Source organism: Trachypithecus francoisi, unplaced genomic scaffold (genome assembly GCF_009764315.1).
Source record: "Trachypithecus francoisi isolate TF-2019V2 unplaced genomic scaffold, Tfra_2.0 Lachesis_group8, whole genome shotgun sequence".
NCBI lineage: Eukaryota > Metazoa > Chordata > Mammalia > Primates > Cercopithecidae > Trachypithecus > Trachypithecus francoisi.
In genome coordinates this window covers 63,916,863-63,935,976 of record NW_022681473.1, presented here as the reverse complement: position 1 = coordinate 63,935,976, position 19,114 = coordinate 63,916,863, and the positions used below count along the sequence as shown (strand labels likewise).

At 46.6% G+C, this 19,114-nt stretch overlaps 2 protein-coding genes across 2 annotated transcripts in view; both read left to right on the top strand.

Annotated features, from left to right (window-relative positions):
- Positions 1-7,684: 7,684 nt before the first annotated feature.
- On the top strand, positions 7,685-8,813 carry LOC117081336 (basic proline-rich protein-like; the record flags this gene model as incomplete). Its single annotated transcript, XM_033207145.1, has 3 exons — positions 7,685-7,754; positions 7,857-8,218; positions 8,334-8,813. Coding segments are annotated over exons 1-3 (912 nt in total), but the record flags the coding sequence as incomplete, so codon positions are not given.
- The window catches only part of FCHSD2 (FCH and double SH3 domains 2), a 332,679-nt gene continuing 322,266 nt past the window's right edge, over positions 8,702-19,114 (top strand). The window contains exons 1-2 of the mRNA XM_033206003.1: positions 8,702-8,836; positions 10,561-10,658. Of these exons, the coding sequence (XP_033061894.1) occupies positions 8,816-8,836; positions 10,561-10,658 (119 nt within the window). The 5' untranslated portion in view covers positions 8,702-8,815. The remainder of the gene's footprint in view (positions 8,837-10,560; positions 10,659-19,114) is intronic.

Sequence of the window (19,114 nt, the reverse complement as noted above, 5' to 3'; positions counted from 1 at the left end):
GCCTTCACACAGTGAAGGGCCTTGAATGTCAGGTTAAAAAGCTTGGGCTAAATTTGGAGGGCAGTGGGCAGCCATAAAAGGGTCTTGAGCAGTAGGTGCATGGTCAAAATAGCCTATTAGCATGTGCTAATATGCTGATGTGCCTGTTTGTTTGTTTGTTTGAGATGTGCAGCTTCTAAGTGCACTTCTACTTGGAAGCTGAGTGCCCAGCGTGCAGACAGGAAAGGTACTGGAGTTAGTGTGACCAAGCCCAGGGTGTCTTGTCTTTCAGACACACCCCATCCTCTCCTTATGGACCACTCACTCACAAGCCTCCCCCAGGTCATAGGCTCAGCACAGCAGGTGAGGATACAGGCTGAATATGAGCAAAGGAGAGGCCTGTGCAGGCCCTTAGGCACATCCTCCCTTAGGTTGCCAACTGGGTCTTGTATTCCATGACCTGGCTGCCCACTTTTAATGCTCCACTGTTGTTAAACCTCTGGGTCTTCAGACCTTCAAATCCATCCATCCAGTACGCCTGCTGGGTGCCATAAACAAGATCTTCTCCCAGAAGTCTAGGGGGATGGTGACATTGATAGGATGAGTGAGATAGCCAATATTTGTGCCCACTACAGAGTGTGATAAAACCATAAAAGACTACTGCTTTTTAAGATTGTGAGCAGGGCCAGGTGCGGTGGCTCATACCTGTAATTCCAGCACTTTGGGAGGTCAAGCTGGGTGAATCGCTTCAGTCCAGGAATTCGAGACCAGCCCGGGCAACGTGGCAAAACCTTATCTCTACAAAAAACAACCACCACCAAAAATTAGCTGGGTATGGTGGCATATACCTGAAGTCCCAATTCCTATTGAGGTGAGAGGACTGCTTGAGCCCAGGGGGTCAATACTGCAAGCAAGCAAACTGTGATCGCGCCACTGCACTCCAGCCTGGGTGAGAGAGCAAGACCCCATCTCAATCAAACAAACAAGAAAGGAAGACAGAAGGAAGGAAGGAAGGAAAGAAGGAAAGAAGGAAGGAAGGAGGAAATTGTGAGCAGACATTCAAGAGGGCCACCCAAGGCTATACCATCTACCTAATTTCACAAGATTCTCTATCCAAGAGAGATATGGATAGAGCCATGTTTCCAAACATGGCTCAGGCCCATTCAGCTCGTGGTTTTTGCTCTCTCTGTCCCTCCGTGGGGAGTGCCTGCCTCCTATGCATCAAGGCCCACTTACAATACAGCCCTCGTGGGCCCCTCCTTTAGACAGAAGCAGTATTCCCCCACTTGGAACAATGACAGCACTTTGATTTTGTGCTTTGGAATTACTCAGACTCAAACAATCATTAGGGAATTCTATATCTTGTCTCTCCATCTAGATTGAGGGTACCTGTTAATTCAACTTTTTATTCTCCCCTCCTAAAATACTACAGGTACAGAAATCATTTGCTCAGTTAAACGGTGGCAGCCCAGTTCCCATGAGGAAGGGCTGGGTGACTCTGGTAAGTGTGATGGAGCGGTTAACCTCTAGACACTGGGGCAAGACCGTCTGTATTCAGATAGCCTACCTCTTACTAATTGTGTGATCTCAGGCAAGTGATTTAGCTTCCTTCTTACAATCAAGATCATTGAGTATTGTGAGAATTAATGGGTTAACACAGTCAAAGCCCTCAGAGCTGTGCCTGGTATCCCCTAAGCATTCAAGAAATGTCAGCTATTATTATTACAGCTATTATTAGGAGCCAGCCGGGTATGCTTATAAACAACTTCCCACAGCCAGCAAAGCTGGAGCAGACACACACACTGGCTTAACCCACAGCCACACTTGGAAATGGGGGAGGGTAGGTAGCTGTAACTCTATTTTAGAGATGAATTCTCTGAGCAGAGGCTCAGAGAAGTCAGAAGCATTCATTCATTTAACAGGCATTTATGGTATGATTTCCACATGTCAGGTGCTGCCTCTCCTCCTACTTCAAATTTAGTGAATCCTCAGAGCGGGGGCTGGAGGCTAAGGACAGAGGACTGTGTATTCTAAACAAGCACCCCCTGGTGATTCTCAGCTTAGGCAAGTTGGAAAGATGATTGGATTCCAAGGTACTAAGGCAAGCATCTCGTCATGTTCCAAGTTTGGACCTGGGTTTTATGGGGGATATCATCTTTTGGTGGCAGATTAGTTTAGCAGTTAACAGCACAGACCCTGTAGCCTGGATAATTGGGTATACATCTCAGTTTGCCACTGGCTGCATGACCATAGGCATACATAACTCATCTGTAAAATGAGGCTAGTAATAGTACCTACCTCAGAGTTGTGAGAATTACGTTAGTTTTTTTTTATGTGAAGTGCTTGGAAGGCTGTCTGCCACATAGTAACTATTATAAAGCATGAGCTATTATTATTAATGTACACAATGTAGACAAGCATCAGACAGAGGGCCGGGGGTGGTAGATTTGACGCTTCCTACCCCACGATTGGCTCTGTCTGCAGCGTTGGCAGCGTCTATCTCTTCAGGGAGGCTCACCACCTGCTCCCTTCTGCTGGAAGAGCTTTCCTGAGCTGGGGAATTCCCTTTCATGGTGACCGACAGCAGCTCCTAGCATTCTGATGCCATGTGCTCTGCCCACAGCAGCATAGTGAGAATTAGATCATGTCTTGGGCCAAGGCTGGACTGGGAAGACAGGCAGGTGTAGGGGTTGGAGGTGTCCACTTAGGAAGACTACAAATGGGAGGAGGAGTGCAGACCCTGGGGAGCCTCCTCTCCACACCCTAGGCCAGCTTTGGCTGAGGGTGGTACCGCAGACAGGGGAAGGGCAGATGCCCATGGAGGGCAGGCAGGATGCCAGGGTGTCTGCCAGCCCTCCAGGACACTCATTTTGGCCTGCTGCCCTTAGGCATGGAGCAAGCAAGTGTATTTTGTTTTGGCATTAACTTAGCAGGCTGTGGGAAAACAGGCAGGCAGGCATCCTGAACAGGGCCTGCTCCCTTCACAGGCCAGCCCATGGTGGTGACAGAACTGCCACCTCTGAATCCTGCTGTCCCTCTCCCACAACTCTCCTCTCCCTCCCCTGATCCCTGCCTGGCCCTCCTTACCCAGCTCAGCCTGAAGGGTCCTCTCCCTGAAAGGGGCTCACAGACTTGGTAGCATCCTGTACCTCCCAGGCTAGGCCCTGGAGAAACTCCCTGGTGGAACTCCTGGTGTTACAGATGAGAAAACCTGGGCTGAGAGAGAGGCAGGGACTTCCCAGGTCCTCACAATGAGTAAGGAGCAGAACTAGGATTCTAGTGGGGCTCAATCTCCTCCATGGAAATTCCTCTTTTTGTGTTTTATTTTTTAACTTACAAATAAAGGCATAACAAAATGACGGGAAACTGAAGGAAAACTCAACAAAGAAAACACATTTGTGGGCTGCCACAGTCGCAGGCACTTTACATAAACATTCCCATTTGATTCCCACTGCAACCCTGCAAAGAGCCATTATCTCCCTTCTAGACAAGGAAACCTGGCTGAAAAGAGGTTTCAAGACATGATCAAAAACTCTAAGCTTGGCAGAAGAGAAATCAGACATCTAACCCAGGTTTGCTTGAGCTCAGACCCCTGTAACCTCACCCCTCCACCAAATGTATTTTAGTCATTGGTGCCTAATCACAGTGCAGCTCATGGCGGAAGGTGCTGATCAGCGTTCAATACAGGCAGTCACTCAACCTTCCCTGATGTGTCCCAGGATCAGCAGTTACTTGTTTATGTGGCTCCTGAGCTCTTTGCAGTTCATATACCTGTTATTTCATTTAACCTGCACAGCCCTCCAAGAGGAATACAGGACAGAATTTGTTATTCCCATTTTATAGATATAGAAACCAAGGTTGAGAGGACAGTGATGCGCTAGAGGTCACACTCAGTGAGTACCTGGCAAAGATAGAATTAGCACGGTGGTTTCCTGCCTCCTAATGTCAAAACTATGTGCCTATCAGCTCCTATGATAGCCCTGGCACTAGCTGCTCATTCACCGTACACCCCCACCCCTGCCATCCAAAGTTGTAATATTCCCTGGCAGAGGCAACACTTGACAAGATAATTCCTGGTCCTAGTGCCTGCTTCTTGGGGACTTGCCTCTGGCCTTAGAAGATCTCTGCTACCACCTGGTAGGATCTGGGTCCCTATGACCCTCCTGGTCCTACATGTTTCACTGCTGTGACCTTGGTCTCTGTATTGAGATTGGGAGCTCCCAGTGGGCAGCTCCTCACCCCAGAGACCTGCTCATGACTAAGCCCAGGATAAGGGCTTGTTGAGTGACACTATGGAATTCAAGGCCTAGTACCTTGAACAAACTCACTGTGTGTCAAGGAGAGCCCCTGCTCTCTTCTGGACCAATCTTGAAACCTCATTTACCTGTTCTGGGATTCTGTCCTAAGAGCTGATAGTGGAAGAGACAGGCACACTCTCACATCAGGCTGGCAGGAGGTCAGTGTTGAGGGAATTAGCTTAGGGAGCAAAGGCATGGGTAGGCAAAGGTGACTAGGGGTAGGAAGGAGATGAATGGGGGTGGGGTCCATACATCACGCTGTCTGCCACAGCATCCCCAGCTGGACTTGGTGGGGCTCAGGCAGGGAGTAGCTGGCATCCTGACAAGCATTCCTGAGCAGCCTTTGTCAAAGCAGGTGGGAGCTAATGACACAGAGGAAGACAGAGTAGAGAGGGCTGATGGACCCCAACTGCAGGAACGGTCAGGGATGTCTTGGTGCAGTGTGGGCAGGGGGACTGGCAGCTACTTTCTCTGAAGAAAGCCTTTGATGGAGTCAAACTGTCCTAGGTGTGTGCTCTGGACTGGGAGTAGTGTGCTACTCATATTCTGGCCATGCTAAAGGGCTGCTGTATACTTTGTCTCCCGGCCAGTTTTCCCAGGAGCCCTGGAATATCAGAACAGCTGATTTTCCAATACCCATTCATATACCTGCTCCAGGCCAGTTTTTGATCCTAGCTCTGACTTAACCTTAGAATCATATTCCTAATGAAATGGGAGACTGCACTGCAGCATGCTGGAGGGAGAGCACAGCTTTAGAGCCAGGGGCCAGGCCTCCCTTTCCTTCACTAGCTGTGTGACCTTGGGTCACTTCTGAGCTGCAGCCTGTGAAATAGGGTTATATTATGTATTATGAGGTTATATTATATATTATGTATCATTATATTATGTATTATGAGGAGTTGTTGTGAATGTTGGAAACAATGTAAATAACATGCCTATTTTAACGTCTGGAACATGGAAGAGGCAAAATAAATGGCAGCTGTCATTAATTTCTTTTCAGAGTGAGATCCCATCTGTGGCCTCTTTGATGGAAGGGAGCCAGAACCTGCTTGCACAGCCCCAGGGACAGGGAGCTCACTCCCTCCAGGGGCAGCTCTGCCTGGAAAAGCTCCTTCCTGAGATGCAGCTAAGACCTGTCCCAGTTTTGTCTCTGGGGCCATAGTGCATGCTGCTCGGCACCATTTCCCCAAAGAATCTCAAGCAATGTTACTGGCAACATAGCGCTTCCCTGCATTGCAGAACAAGGCTCTGGAAGTCCCCAGCCCTGTTCAAAATGGTACATTTCAAGTCAGGCTTACATAAGTCACAGAAATCCCTTCCCCGGTCCCCTAGAGTCTGGAACATAATGGATTGTATCCTCCTGGTCTGCTTATTTTCCTGGGTTAGGAACTCTCCCAATTCCCTTGAATATTCTTCATACAGGAACATTCCTCATTGGACAACTGGGTTATGGTCTCAAGTGTATCATGTCAGGGTAAGTCACTTATGTTCACTGAGCCTCCAGTTCCCCATCAGTAAAAATGAAGAAAATAATACTATCCCACAGGTAAAGATTAGCTTGGAAAAGTAATATGAAAGTTTAGGGTTTGGAAAAGGCACTTGGTAAGTATTAAAACAATTTTTTTTAAAATCACATTTTTGAAATAGGAGTCAGTAGGTAAGCCCATCTGGTATTGCCCTTAGCTCTTTATAACACTTCCAACGGAAATCATTCCAGAAAGTCAATGCGACTCCTGGCTTCAGAATGATGGCAAATCAGGTAGAGGATGCCCTCCTATATGCATAAACTAAATCCCCAGGGTCTGACTTCTTCTGTGAACAGCCTCCTAAGTTCTAGGCTCACTCACTTATCTTATTCTGCAGGCTAGCACCAAGGCCCAGAGAAAGCCCACTAGATCCATGGTAGAGGCTGGATCTCATGTCTCCCAACATCCAGCACCATTATACCCCAGTGCTCACTTCCTAAGAAGAGAGGTGAAGGGAGGATAATCTCTGGGCCAGACCAGTTGCACCCAAGACTAGGATTCAGCAAATCTTTGTTAAGCACTTGCTATGTGCATGACACTGCATCCGGGCCAAGTACTGTGTTACACCTCTTCCACTAGCCCAGTGTCATTCAAGGAATGGTTGGTCTGGAACTCAGTCTTGGTGAAGGCTGATTCTATCTTGCTCATCTCTAGAACCCCAGTGCCTGGCACAGGCTTGGAACAAAGCAGGACCTTAGCAAGTATTTTTTGAATGAATGATGAATCAACAAGCACTTACTAAGCACTACATGCCAGGCCCTGTGGTAGGAGAAATTCTATTCAATACAGCAAGCCTATGAGGTTAGCATTATACCTCCATTTTACAAGTGAGGAAACAAGGCTGAAATAAGTGAATTGACTAGCTCAAGCCTTCACAAAAAATTGGTGGTGGAGCTGAGACTGGAGCCCAGCCTAGGGTACCTGTGGCCTGGGCTCTAGCTGCCACCCCACAGCTGTCAGGGCCCTAGGCCTCCATCCACCTGTCCCTTTGCCCCAGGCCTTCCCTGATTTAATTAAGGATTCTGGTGAAGGGCTAACTTTTGAACCCAGAAATAGCAAGACTAGTCTCCTAGTTCATACACAGCTCTAGATTAATCTGACTCAAAACACAACTCTATCACTTTTCTGTACAAGAATCTAGCCTAACTCAATGTAAACAACCTGGGTTTAAGTTCCACCTTTTCAATTTCTGGCCATGTGGTCACCCGGGAAGTTACTTGTCTCTCCAGGCCTCATTCACCTTCCTCTTAGGCCTGACTGCACTTCTGAGAACAGCTGTCTGGGATCTCAACTTCTGAAAAAACGGTGGAGTAATCCCCCTCAGCCTCCACACAGCCCCGTGACTCAAAAAAACTCCCTGGGCATGGGGAAGAGGTATTCTTCTTCTGAGGACCCCAAGGGAGGCCAATAACCCTCCCTGTAGATGGTCTGAACAGAGCAGGAAGGTTCATGTGTGGTGGTGGGGTGCACTGCTTAGATAAGCACTTTCACTGGCAGATAAGGAAGCCCGAGCTCACCTAGCCTGTTAGGGGTAGGCAAAGTGGACTGGCACCCAGAGATCCTGACTCCCAGACAAGGGCTTCCTCTATGGCCTCTCCTGCCTCCTCTACTTTTCCTCGTGCCTATTATCCTGCACCTGTTTCTTTTTTTAAAATAACCCATAGAACCCTTCCTGACGCAGAGATTCTAGTCCTGCTGTGTAACCCTCAGAAAGGCTTCCCTCTATGGGCACTTGCCTCCCCGCCTGTGAAATGGGGGCCTCGGCCTAAACGTTCTCTCGGTTCCCTCTCAGCGCAGTCAGTGATCTTTGACTTGAATGCCCTGCAGTAGAGTGCCGCCGTTTCCTTTGCAGAGCAATTGCCTTTCCGCCCTACAATCGCAATGGCCTGGCACCTGCGGCCAGCCGCAAAGCGACTCGTCCTTGCTCGCCCCTCTCGCGCACATCTAGTTGGTAGGAAGAGTGGGGTGTTGAGGGGCTGAGAGGAAGCAAACGCCAGAATTCTGTATCCCACAGGGATGCTGACCCCCTCCCCACTGCAAACATTTCCCTGAGAGCGTCGCCCCCCGACACATACACACACACACTGCAGCCGCAAAGGCGGGCAGGAGACGGGGGCGGCCTCTGCGCGTGCGTCGGCGCGGAGCCCTCTCCCGCCCACGTGCGCGCCCCCGAGCGGAGACGCGCGCCGGGGCGAGCTGGCGGGAAAGCGCGCGGGAAGCCCCCGGCTGGCTCTCAGCGTGGGGGAGGGAGGCCAGGAGGCGTCTGGAACGTGCCACTCTCGGAGAGAAAGGGGGGATTTTCGCGTGGCGCCGGCGTTTCTACACCTCCCACCCGCCGACCAATCCGTTAGCTCCCCCCTTCCCCTGCCGCGGTACGAAGCCCTGTGCCGTGGCCTCGCTCCCTACCGGCAGCGCGTACCGGCCCCTCGAACCCCGCTCTGGACGGAGCGGTTCCCTCAACAGCCGGAGCGGGGCGCTGCGCCGCGCGGCGAGGCCGGAAATTCCCGCGGCCTGAGTGGTGGAGCTCTAGTGGGGAGCGCGGCACCACCTTCCTCCTCCCGGACGGGCGGGGGCGTTAGGCCCAGCGAGGGCCGGGCCGCCTGAGTGGGTGGGGTGGGGGCCGCTGCGTCCGCCAGGAGCGGCCCAGCAGGCGGCGGACCGGGAGCGCGGACAATTCTGCTGCGGCTCACCCGCCGCCCGGCCGGCTGAGACCCTCGCGCCCCCGCTCCCGGGGCCCCCGCCCCTTCACCGTCTCCGCCTCCTTCCTCACACACCCCCGGGCCGCCCGGGCCCCAAGCCTTCCCGGCGCTCCTCCCCCTTCTCCTCACACTCGCTCTCTGGCCGGGGTCCTCCTGCCGCCCGCCGGCCTGCTCCCTTCGGGGCAAGTCCTGCTTCTTGGGCTCTCCTTTCACACACGCGCTTGCTTGCTGGGCCGTCCCCTCCTCTCCGGCCCTCCTCCTCCTGGTCCTTGCTAAGGCTGCCGTCGGGGAGGATTGATGTCCCTTCAGCATCATGCAGCCGCCGCCGAGGAAGGTAAGGGCGCAGTTGGTGGGCTTTGGGGTTCGGAGAGATGCGTACGCGGAACGCGGCTGGGGCGACCGCTGCGCCCCCTCCCCCTCCCGCAAGGGGCCGTGACCGCCCTCGCCTTGGGCTTGTCACCGACTTGCTGCCGGCTCCAGGTGGGGGGCGTGCTCGTGAGTTGCCTTTCCGACAGAGGGGCCGCCGGGGCTCGTCCGTCCTCTACGCAGGAGACCCCCAGACATTTCACAAGAGTTTCGGGTGTGCATTTGTGTGTGTGCGCGAGCGTGGCAGTGTTGCCCGCTGCAAAGTGCATTCTCCAGGCTGCACCGAGGGGGAGGCGGGGACGCCCCGGCAGCTTTGCAGAGCCTTGTGCGTGTGTGATTGTTTAGTCTGCACCAGCTTGGAACCCTCCAGCCGCATGTCGCCAGCCCCGCCCGTTTGCAAATTTGCGGGGGATTTGTTTCTAGCCTAGCCTTAGGGTTTGGCCTGCTTTTCCTACGGGGCGGCCGAAAAGAAGTTGGAATAGTCACCGCCTCCTCACCCCGAGGGAAAATAAATTAAGGATAGACGGGTCCTGCCTCGCTCCCGACTGAGGGGCGAGGAGGCTGTAGTGCTGTCTTCTGAAAAGCGAGTACCGGGCCCGGGAGGTGCGTGGCGTGTGCACTGCGATCCGGGGTTGGATGACCAGGGTGGGAGTGACGGATGCACCCTGCTTGTCATCAGCCTCCCCGCTGCGCCCTTCCCCGGCTTTCCCAGGGGTCGAGGCTGTGTCCTTGTCTTTTTAATCCTACAGATGGATACTGAATGTCTACTCTGGGCACTGGGTGGATGAGGCCGTTCTGTCCTCCCCTCGTGGGCAAACATTTGCCTAACGCCTAACTCACCCATGTCTGCTGCCTCTGCTTTCTCTCTTTCCTAATCCGGGTTTCTCCATTTAAGTGAGTCATTTTCTTTCGAACATGTATCCCCACCCCTCCGGGTGGTCCCACTCCTGAGGCCGAGATTCCAGACCCACCGTAACTTCGAACCCTGGGGCCCGGCCTCGCGGGCGAGGCTCTCTGGCCAGCAGGCATTTGCTGTTCTCGCTGTTTGAAGTGGAGCCTCTACCGGGATCAGCTTGCCGGGGTAGTTTAAAAGCACTGCATACGCTGGAAGGTCACTTTTGCTTTCTCCTTTGTGAGAAAGAGATTGTGATTTGATGCACTGTCAGCAAGTCGAGGGCATCATTCTGAGACAGTGTGCTTTTTCGCAGCCGTTATGGAGTAATTTATGTAGTCGACTCATGCATATTATCATGATTGTGTAAATATTGGTCATTGGGTATCAGGCACTCTTAGGCTCCCAGCCCCCATCCACACTCTGCTCGCCTCTCCTGGTGGTTAATGTCTTTGAATCTTTTTTAGAAATAGAAGACAGCCCCTTTTAAAACTCTAGGAAGACCTAGACATGGTTTGAGCTTGTGTATGAAATGGAATGACTGGCAGTTTATTTTGCGTGTCTTTAGTTTGTAATATTTATAGTCGTGTATTTTCATTAAACCTCTGTTCATGCTATTTGGCTTTAATTTTTCATTAAGTAAGTATCTTCAGTAAATAAAACTAGACGGCGAATAATGGATTTATGGCCTTCAGGGGAGAGGCGAGCAAGAGACATATTCTGACAGATGTATTTTCCTTAAGCAATTTTTTTGGGTTAAATTTGTAAAAAGACCTTCATAAATATATGGTGTATTTTAGGTGAAAATTACCCAAGAACTGAAAAACATTCAAGTTGAGCAGATGACAAAACTTCAAGGCAAACATCAAGCAGAATGTGATTTGCTTGAAGATATGAGGTAAGGCTATAGTAAATAGTTCAAGGACTTCTATTTCTCTGTTTCAAAGAAGCTTTGAGTTACCAAGCCCCAGGAACTGATGATGGAATTTCCTTTTGGATTTCCTGCTTTAAGGCTGTTAGAACTTTGACTCAGCTGGAAATTAGAACTGGAACTAACACAATACAAACTTTTTCCTTCAGTGGGGGACCTATAGTGCACACATAGTATTTGGAAAAAACAAGGACCTTAAAAGTCTTATTAGTCAAATTATAATAATTAAAGATTCTTGTTTAAATAATCTTTCCACAGAACTGTAACAATCATTTTATTGACCTTAACAGTTTTACACAGTTAGATTTTTAAACCAACACTTGTGGTTAATGGTTAATATCTGGGGGTGAGCCAGTCAACCCCAGATGATTATATGCTCTCACTGGGTTAGAACATGACAAATACAACTTTGTCGTTGAGTGCCAAATTTAGTGAGAAGTGTGTTTATCATATTTTATTTTATTATTGAGGTTACTCATATTCATAGTCAAGATAACTTTGAATAGCTAAGACATCTTGCTAATATTGTGAAAATCAGTATCTTTCTTCCTAGAGGGATGGATGACTTAATGAAAGAAATACCGCTTATTTAACAGTCTTTTAATATAGACTGACAGTTCAACAAAGATTTTCGTCCAGAATGGGAGATGATTTGCATGGTGGAACAAGAGTGGCTGCAATTCTTATTTCCCTTTTGTAATACATTTATCAAATTGGAATTGGGTCTGTAAGCCTTATCAGTTACCTAGTTTTCTGGTAGTACACTAACTTCATGTTGGTTTCATGAAAAATATTAACTCGATGGTGTTATGATAAAATTATGTGTTTGGATTGCTGTTTGTAGCCCAAAGATTTTAGTTTTAAGAATTTCCTTTTTTCCTCTCCTATATTTAGGCACTATAAGCATTTCTGTTGTATACGTGTCTTCAGGGTTTCTGACTAAGGCATATAAATCTATTCTCATCCAATCTGGATATATCAAGATTGTTGTTTTCTGACTGAAAATTGCAATTTTAATTCTGTATTTGTCTTTTCTCCCTTGTTATAACCATAAGAAAATATTTAGACTTAAAAATTCCTATGCGAGGCCATGCGTGGTGGCTCACACCTGTAATCCCAGCACTTTGGCAGGCTGAGGTGGGCAGATCACCTGAGGTCAGGAGTTTGAGACCAGCCTGGCCAACATGGTGAAACACTGTCTCTACTAAAAATACAAAAATTAGCCAGGCATGGTGGCGTGCGCCTGTAGTCCTAGCTACTTGGGAGGCTGAGGCAGAAGAATTGCTTGAACCCAGTAGGTGGAGGTTGCAGTGAGCTGAGATGGCACCACTGCACTCCAAACTGGGCAACAGAGTGAGACCCTGTCTCAAAAGAAAAAAAAAAAAATTCCTGTGTGAGATATCTGAAACTCTTGATGTGGTTAAAAGTTTAAGGTTTTTAACTTATTAAGCAAACTAAGAAATCTCTAGATGAAGAAAGTAATAAATTTTCAGAAGCAGTTCAGGAAGGCAGAATTAGTTTGTAAGTGAAGATCCCGTGTTAGGGTATCGGTGGTCAGTGGTTGTAATAATTCCTGTTGATTGTGTCTTCTAAAGACTTCTTGATTGCATTTTGTCTGCATTTCCCCCTATTGTCTGTAGCTTGGTGCAGGAGCTTATGGTAAAGAATATGGACACTGCAGCCAGACAGTCCTGAATTTGTGTCCTGGTATCTGTGCTGACTTGTGGAAAATGAATTAATCTTTATAAACTTAATTTTTCTCATTTGTAAAAAGGGGCAATAATGGCCTCTGTTCCCCAAGGTTGTATAGATCAAATCACAATGCATGTGAGATATGGCACACATCTAAGCTAAGTTGATATAGTCTCTTGCTCCTGTTCCTGTTGCTTAGTTTGTATGATTGCTGATCTATCACATTTGGCTTGCATTATACTAGTATCCTAATTATTGCCGTAGTGTCCTTATATCTTCCATCTCCCATCTCTCCTTTTAAATATTTCTTCCACATTACCACCAGTTAGCTTTCTAAAAACATTATTATAGATCACTCCTCTGTGGCCTTCTAGATAAAGGCCAAACACCTTGTCATAGTATATATGGTTCTCTGCAACCCACCTGCAAGCTTCCTTTCCTGGCTTGGTTGCTACCATTTCATGCCCATGCATCCTTCCTCTTTCTTCCCCCAGCTCTGGTCACTTGGGACATCAGGTTGTCTAATTGTGCAGTCTACATTCATACCTCTGTGTATGCTGTTGTCTTTGCCTGTTGGTACCCTTCCACTTTTTCACCTGACAAATTCTTGATTACCAATAACTGCAAGTTCCTTGTTCTCTGTGATCTCAAAGGATTTTGATTTTTGCACATGCTTCTGGCATCCTCCCTCAGGTGAAGTCTTTGAAGTTATGGGCTATTACTCATTTTTGTATTTTTATACCCTTGTCAAATGAATGTGACTGGCCATATTTAAATGTATCTTATTTTTTCTTGGGTGAGATACTGTATACACTCTGTAGGGTGGCATGGGGGCCTCTGTTGAGCTTGTGTTATATACTTTGGTTCATGTGATCACTTTAAATACACTATCCTGTTTGTTGTAGAGTATATAATATATAAAGGCAGAGATTGTTGGTGCTCCAAGGATTAACAGGTTATTTGTTTGAAGGAGTTAGTATGTTCTTCTATCTATATTAACTTAATGGAATGAATCCTTTCATTCTCATAGAGTTGTGAATAGGATACTGTATTACCTACTATAAAAACAAGAGTTTAGGTTTCTGATTTGCTTTTTTTTTTTTTTTTTCAAAGACAGTATTGAAAAAGTTGAAACTTGCCTTCTCTTGGTATTCATGATAACTTCAGTTGCCTGAGGAAGGAAGTGATCTGGCTTCTTTTGTCTGCTCTAGCAAGTGGAATGATTTTTTAAAAGTTCATTGGAAATCTCTGAACTTGGGTGTTTTTTTGTTTTTGAGACGAAGTCTTGCTCTGTTGGCCAGGCTGGAGTGCAGTGGTACAATCTCAGCTCACTGCAACCTCTGCCTCCTGGGTTCAAGCAATTCACCTGCCTCAGCCTCCCTAGTAGCTGCCACCACACCTGCCACCACACCTGGCTAATTTTTTTGTATTGTTAGTAGAGGCTGAGTTTCACCATGTTGGCCAGGCTGCTTTTGAACTCCTGACCTAAGTGATCCTCCCGCCTCAACCTCCCAAATGCTAGGATTACAGGCATGAGCCACTGCGCCCGGCCCCAACTTGGGTTTTTATATGAATTAAGTTGTAAAGGATCTTGCTTGCTTTTCCTCTTTTGAGATTAGTACTCCTTCTCACCAGTGCCTCTTGCCAGTTTTATGCTCAATTTAAGTAAGTATGAATTCACTCAGAAAAGTACCAATAGCTTTTTTATTCTTAAAGACATTAGTAGTATATATATATATATATATAATATATATATGTTTAATTTGAGGCAGAGTCTCACTCTGTTGCCCAAGCTGGAATGCAGTGGTGTGATCTCTGCTTACTGCAACCTCTCCTCCCAAGCTCAAGCGATCCTCCCATCTCATCCTCCAGGGTAGCTGAGACTCCAGGTGTGCGGCTAATTTTTGTATTTTTTGTAGAAATGGGGTCTCACTGTGTTACTCAGACTGGTCTTGAACTTCTGGGCTCAAGTAATCCTACTGTCAAGCCACTGTGCTCAGCCTGAGAAAATGTCAAAAGTTTTTATGACATTGAAAAAAGTTAAAAAAAAAAAATACACAGCACATTAGACTGTAAATATAATTTTATGCTGAATTTTATCTATTTCTTCCTCCTTACATCCCTTCTTCTTTCTTTCTTTCATTTTTTTTTTTTTTCTTAAGAGACAAGAGTCTTGCTCTGTTGCCCAGGCTGGAATGCAGTGGTGTGATCTTAGCTCACTATGTCTTTGTCCTCCTGGGTTCAGGCAATCCTCCTGCCTTAGCCTCCCGAGTACCTAGGACTATAGGCATATGCCGTCACAACTGGCTTATTTTAAAAATTTTGTAGAGACAGGGTTTGTTTGTTGCCCATGCTGGTCTTGAACTCCTGGGCTCAAGTGATTCTCCCACTTCTGCCTCCCAAAGTGCTGGGATTACAGAAGTGAGCCACTACTGCTGCAACCCACCCCCACGGTCCCCAGTTTTTATCTTTTGGAATTTCGAGGACAGGAAACCAATTATGATACAGTTTTTCTCCTTTGTTCTCCTCCCCTTCTTCAGTTCATTTGTTCTGTGGATGGCATTTGGAAGCTAGTATTTTGGGAATGAAGTATGAGATGAAAAGACAACTAATTTGTTGTTAATCGGGACATTCCGTGCTTTGGGGAGGTTTTATACTGATGTGTTTTCTGTTGACTTTTGCTATCAGCAGTAGACAAGTAGTCTACTTTCTTTTTAGTTTATTATTATATTTTTTTCTCTTTGCTTTTTAAGACCACTTACAATAAGTTTCTACATACTAGAATCTGTGTACTTCTTTTTTTTTTTTTTTGAGACAGAGTCTTGCTCTGTCGCCCAGGCTGGAGTGCAGTGGCCAGATCTCAGCTCACTGCAAGCTCCGCCTCCCGGGTTTACTCCGTTCTCCCGCCTCAGCCTCCCGAGTAGCTGGGACTACAGGCGCCCGCCACCCCGCCCGGCTAGTTTTTTGTATTTTTAGTAGAGACGGGGTTTCACCGTGTTAGCCAGGATGGTGTCGATCTCTTGACCTCCTGATCCGCCCATCTCGGCCTCCCAAAGTGCTGGGATTGCAGGCTTGAGCCACCGCGCCCGGCCATACTTCTTAGAATTGTTTATCCTATGCTGTGCTGAGTAGAGTCAGTTAAGAAAATTTTTGCAGTGACCCAGAATATAAAGAACTACCTTCTGGCCGGGCGCCGTGGCTCAAGCCTGTAATCCCAGCACTTTGGGAGGCCGAGACGGGCGGATCACGAGGTCAGGAGATCGAGACCATCCTGGCTAACACGGTGAAACTCCGTCTCTACTAAAAAATATAAAAAATTAGCCGGGCGGGGTGGCGGGCGCCTGTAGTCCCAGCTACTCGGGAGGCTGAGGCGGGAGAATGGCGTAAACCCAGGAGGCGGAGCTTGCAGTGAGCTTAGATCCGGCCACAGCACTCCAGCCTGGGCGACAGAGCGAGACTCCGTCTCAAAAAAAAAAAAAAAAAAGAACTACCTTCTTAGAAGACATTTTAAGGAGGTCTATAATATGGAAAAATTATTGAATTTTAGTCAGGTGAATAATATGTATGTTCATTTTATAGATGAAAGTGGAAACTGAGGCACAGTGAAATGAAGTGAATTATATTTGTGAGGACTCTAAGCTATTTGTCCTGATTTCCATACTACCGTACTGTCCCATGTATCTGTGTTTCCCAAGCTTTTAACCAAGGAACTCATCATGAGTCCAGTTGTAAAAAATATTTTGCCTATCAAAAAGTATAATATATTATCAGGAGTCTGGGTGCGGTGGCTCATGCCTGTGATCCCAGCACTTTGGGAGGCCGAGGCGGGTGGATCACTTGAGGTCAGGGGTTTGAGACCAGCCTGGCCAACATGGTGAAACCCTGTCTCTACCAAAAATACAAAAATTAGCTGGGCATGGTGGCACACACCTATAATCCTAGCTACTTTAGTTACTTGAGAGGCTGAGGCAGGAGAATCACTTGAACCTAGGACGTGGAGGTTGCAGTGAGCTGAGATAGTGCCATAGCACTCCAGCCTGAGCGACAGAGCTAGACACTGTCTCAGAAAAACCCAAAAACCAAAAAACAACCCTCCCCCCAAAAAACAGTATATTATCAGGGAACAATTTGTTTTCTTATTTTTTTATACATTGAGCTGTCAGTCAGCTCTAAATCACTATTTTCAAACTGTTAATGTGAGTTTAGCCAAAGTCAAAGACACTTAAAAAACTTTACCCCAGAGAAGGCTGAATATGTGATTTCTTATAGATGTTCTGAAGAATTGAAACTGGCTCAAGAAGCACCTGTCCTGCCTTTGCAGACATCTGGTGGTCTAGAGACCTCAAATGAGGAATTACTGTACTGTGTGTTACTTTCTCTGAACTGTAGATTCCCAGGAGTCACGGGAGATTGGATTCCGAGGTCTGTTTATGGATGTTCTGAGACTTTTTTTTTTTGAGACAGGTTCTCATTCTGTCACCCAAGCTGGAGCACAGTGGTGTTATCATGGCTCCCTGCAGTATTGATCTCCCAGACTTAAGTGATCCTTCTACCTCAGCCTCCTGAGTAGCTGGGACCACAGGCATGCACCACCATGCCTGGCTAATTTTGTATTTTTTGTAGAGACAGGGTTTCACTATATTGCCCGAACTGGTCTTGAACTCCTGGGCTCAAGTGATCCTCCCACCTTGACCTCCCGAAGTATTGGGGTTACAGGTATGAGCCACTGTGCGTGATGCTGAGACCTTTTTTCAGTGTCTCAGAGACTGTTGTTATCTAGAAAGATCTTAGACGTAATCTAATCTGATCTAGAGTTTTTTTTTTTTCTTCCAAAGGCTTTATTTATATACAATGTACATACCATGTAAGTTACATGATGCGACTGCATGTCGTATATGATTACATATCCCATTTAAAGTGTACCATTCAACGTTTTTTGTTTTTTTTTTTCCTTAGGGTTGTACAATCATCACACCAATTTAAAATGTTTTAGTTCCCCCTAAAAGAAACTTGGTACCCATTAGCAGTTGCTCCCCATCACCCTCTCCAGCCTTAAGCAACCACTTATCTACTTTCTGTATCCACAGAAATGGAATCTATATCAATGGAATTCTGTAACATTGTAGTTTCTTGTGACTGGGTTATTTTAGCATAATGGTTCCTTTTTTTTCTTTCTTTCTTTTTTTTTTGAGACAGAGTTTCTCTGTTTCACTCAGACTGGAGTGCAGTGGCCCAATCCCGGCTCACTACAACCTCCGCCTCCCGGGTTCATGCATTTCACCTATGTCAGCCTCCTGAGTACCTGGGTTTACAGGTACCTGCCACCATGCCCAGCTAATTTTTGTATTTTTAGTAGCGATGGGGTTTTGCCATCTCAAAACCTCAGTGAGGTTTAGTAGAGATGGGGTTTTGCCATCTTTTGACCTCAAGTGATCCACCTGCCTTGGCCTCCCAAAGTGCTGGGATTATAGGCGTGAGCCACCGCGCCCAGCCTGGCATAATGTTTTCAAGATTCGTCAGGTTGTAGTATCATTACTTCATTCCTTTTTATTGCCAAATAATATCCCATTGTATGCATATGACACATTTTATTAATCCCTTCATCAGTTGACAGAGATTTGGGTTGTTTCTACTTTTTACTATTATTAATAATGCTGCTGTGAACATTCATGTACAAGTTTTTGTATGGATATATGTTTTTCTCTTGGATATATACCTAAAAATGGAATGTCTGGGTCATATAACTCTGTTTAACTTTTTGAGGAACTTTGAAACTGTTTTCCAAAATAGCTGCTCCATTTTATATTCCCACCAGCAGTAATACATGATGGTTCCTATTTCTCCACATCATGGCCAGTGCATGTTATTGTCTGTCTTTTTGATTATAGGCATTCTAGTGGATGTGAAGTGATATTGTAAGTGGCTTTGACTAGCATTTTTCCAACAGCTTATGATGGTGAGCATTTTTTCATATGCTTATTGGCCATTTGTATATTTTCTTTGAAGAAATGTCTATCAGATGCTTTGCCCATTAAAAAAATTGTTTTTATTGAGTTTTAAGAGTTCTTTATAACTTACCAGATTTGCAAATATATGATTTGCAAATATATGCAGTATTTTTTTCCCATTCTATGGAAGAATCACTTGAGTTTCTTTTCTTTCTTTTTTTTTTCTGATACAGTTTCATTCTGTCACCCAGACTGGAGTGCAGGGGCATGATCATGGCTCACTGCAGTCTCCACCTTCTGGAATCAAGCAATCCTCTGACCCAGCCTCCGGAGTAGTTAGGACTACAGGTGCACACCACCATGCCCAGCTAATTTTTGTGTTTTTTTTTTGTAGAGATGGGTTTGGCCATGTTGCCCAGGCTGGTCTCAAACTCCCGGGCTCAAGCAATCCACCTGTCTCAGCCTGCCAAAGTGCTGGGATTACAGGCGTGAGCCACATGCCGGTCCTCACCTGAGTTTTTTATGTGCACTTAATTTTGAGAACCACTGGTAATGGAAAGAATAAGAACTTCGAAGGTAGGCCATAGATTGAAACCCAGCTCTGCTGCTTATTAGCTGGGTAATCTTGGACAAGTGGCTTAGCTTTTCTGAGTTTCGGTATTTTATATGTGTGAAACAAGATTAATATTGACCTTTTTGCTTTTCTGCGAAGTAAAATGAGACAGGTGAAATGCCAAGAATGGTAGGTATTTAGCATTGGTAGCTACTGTTATTATTGGAAAA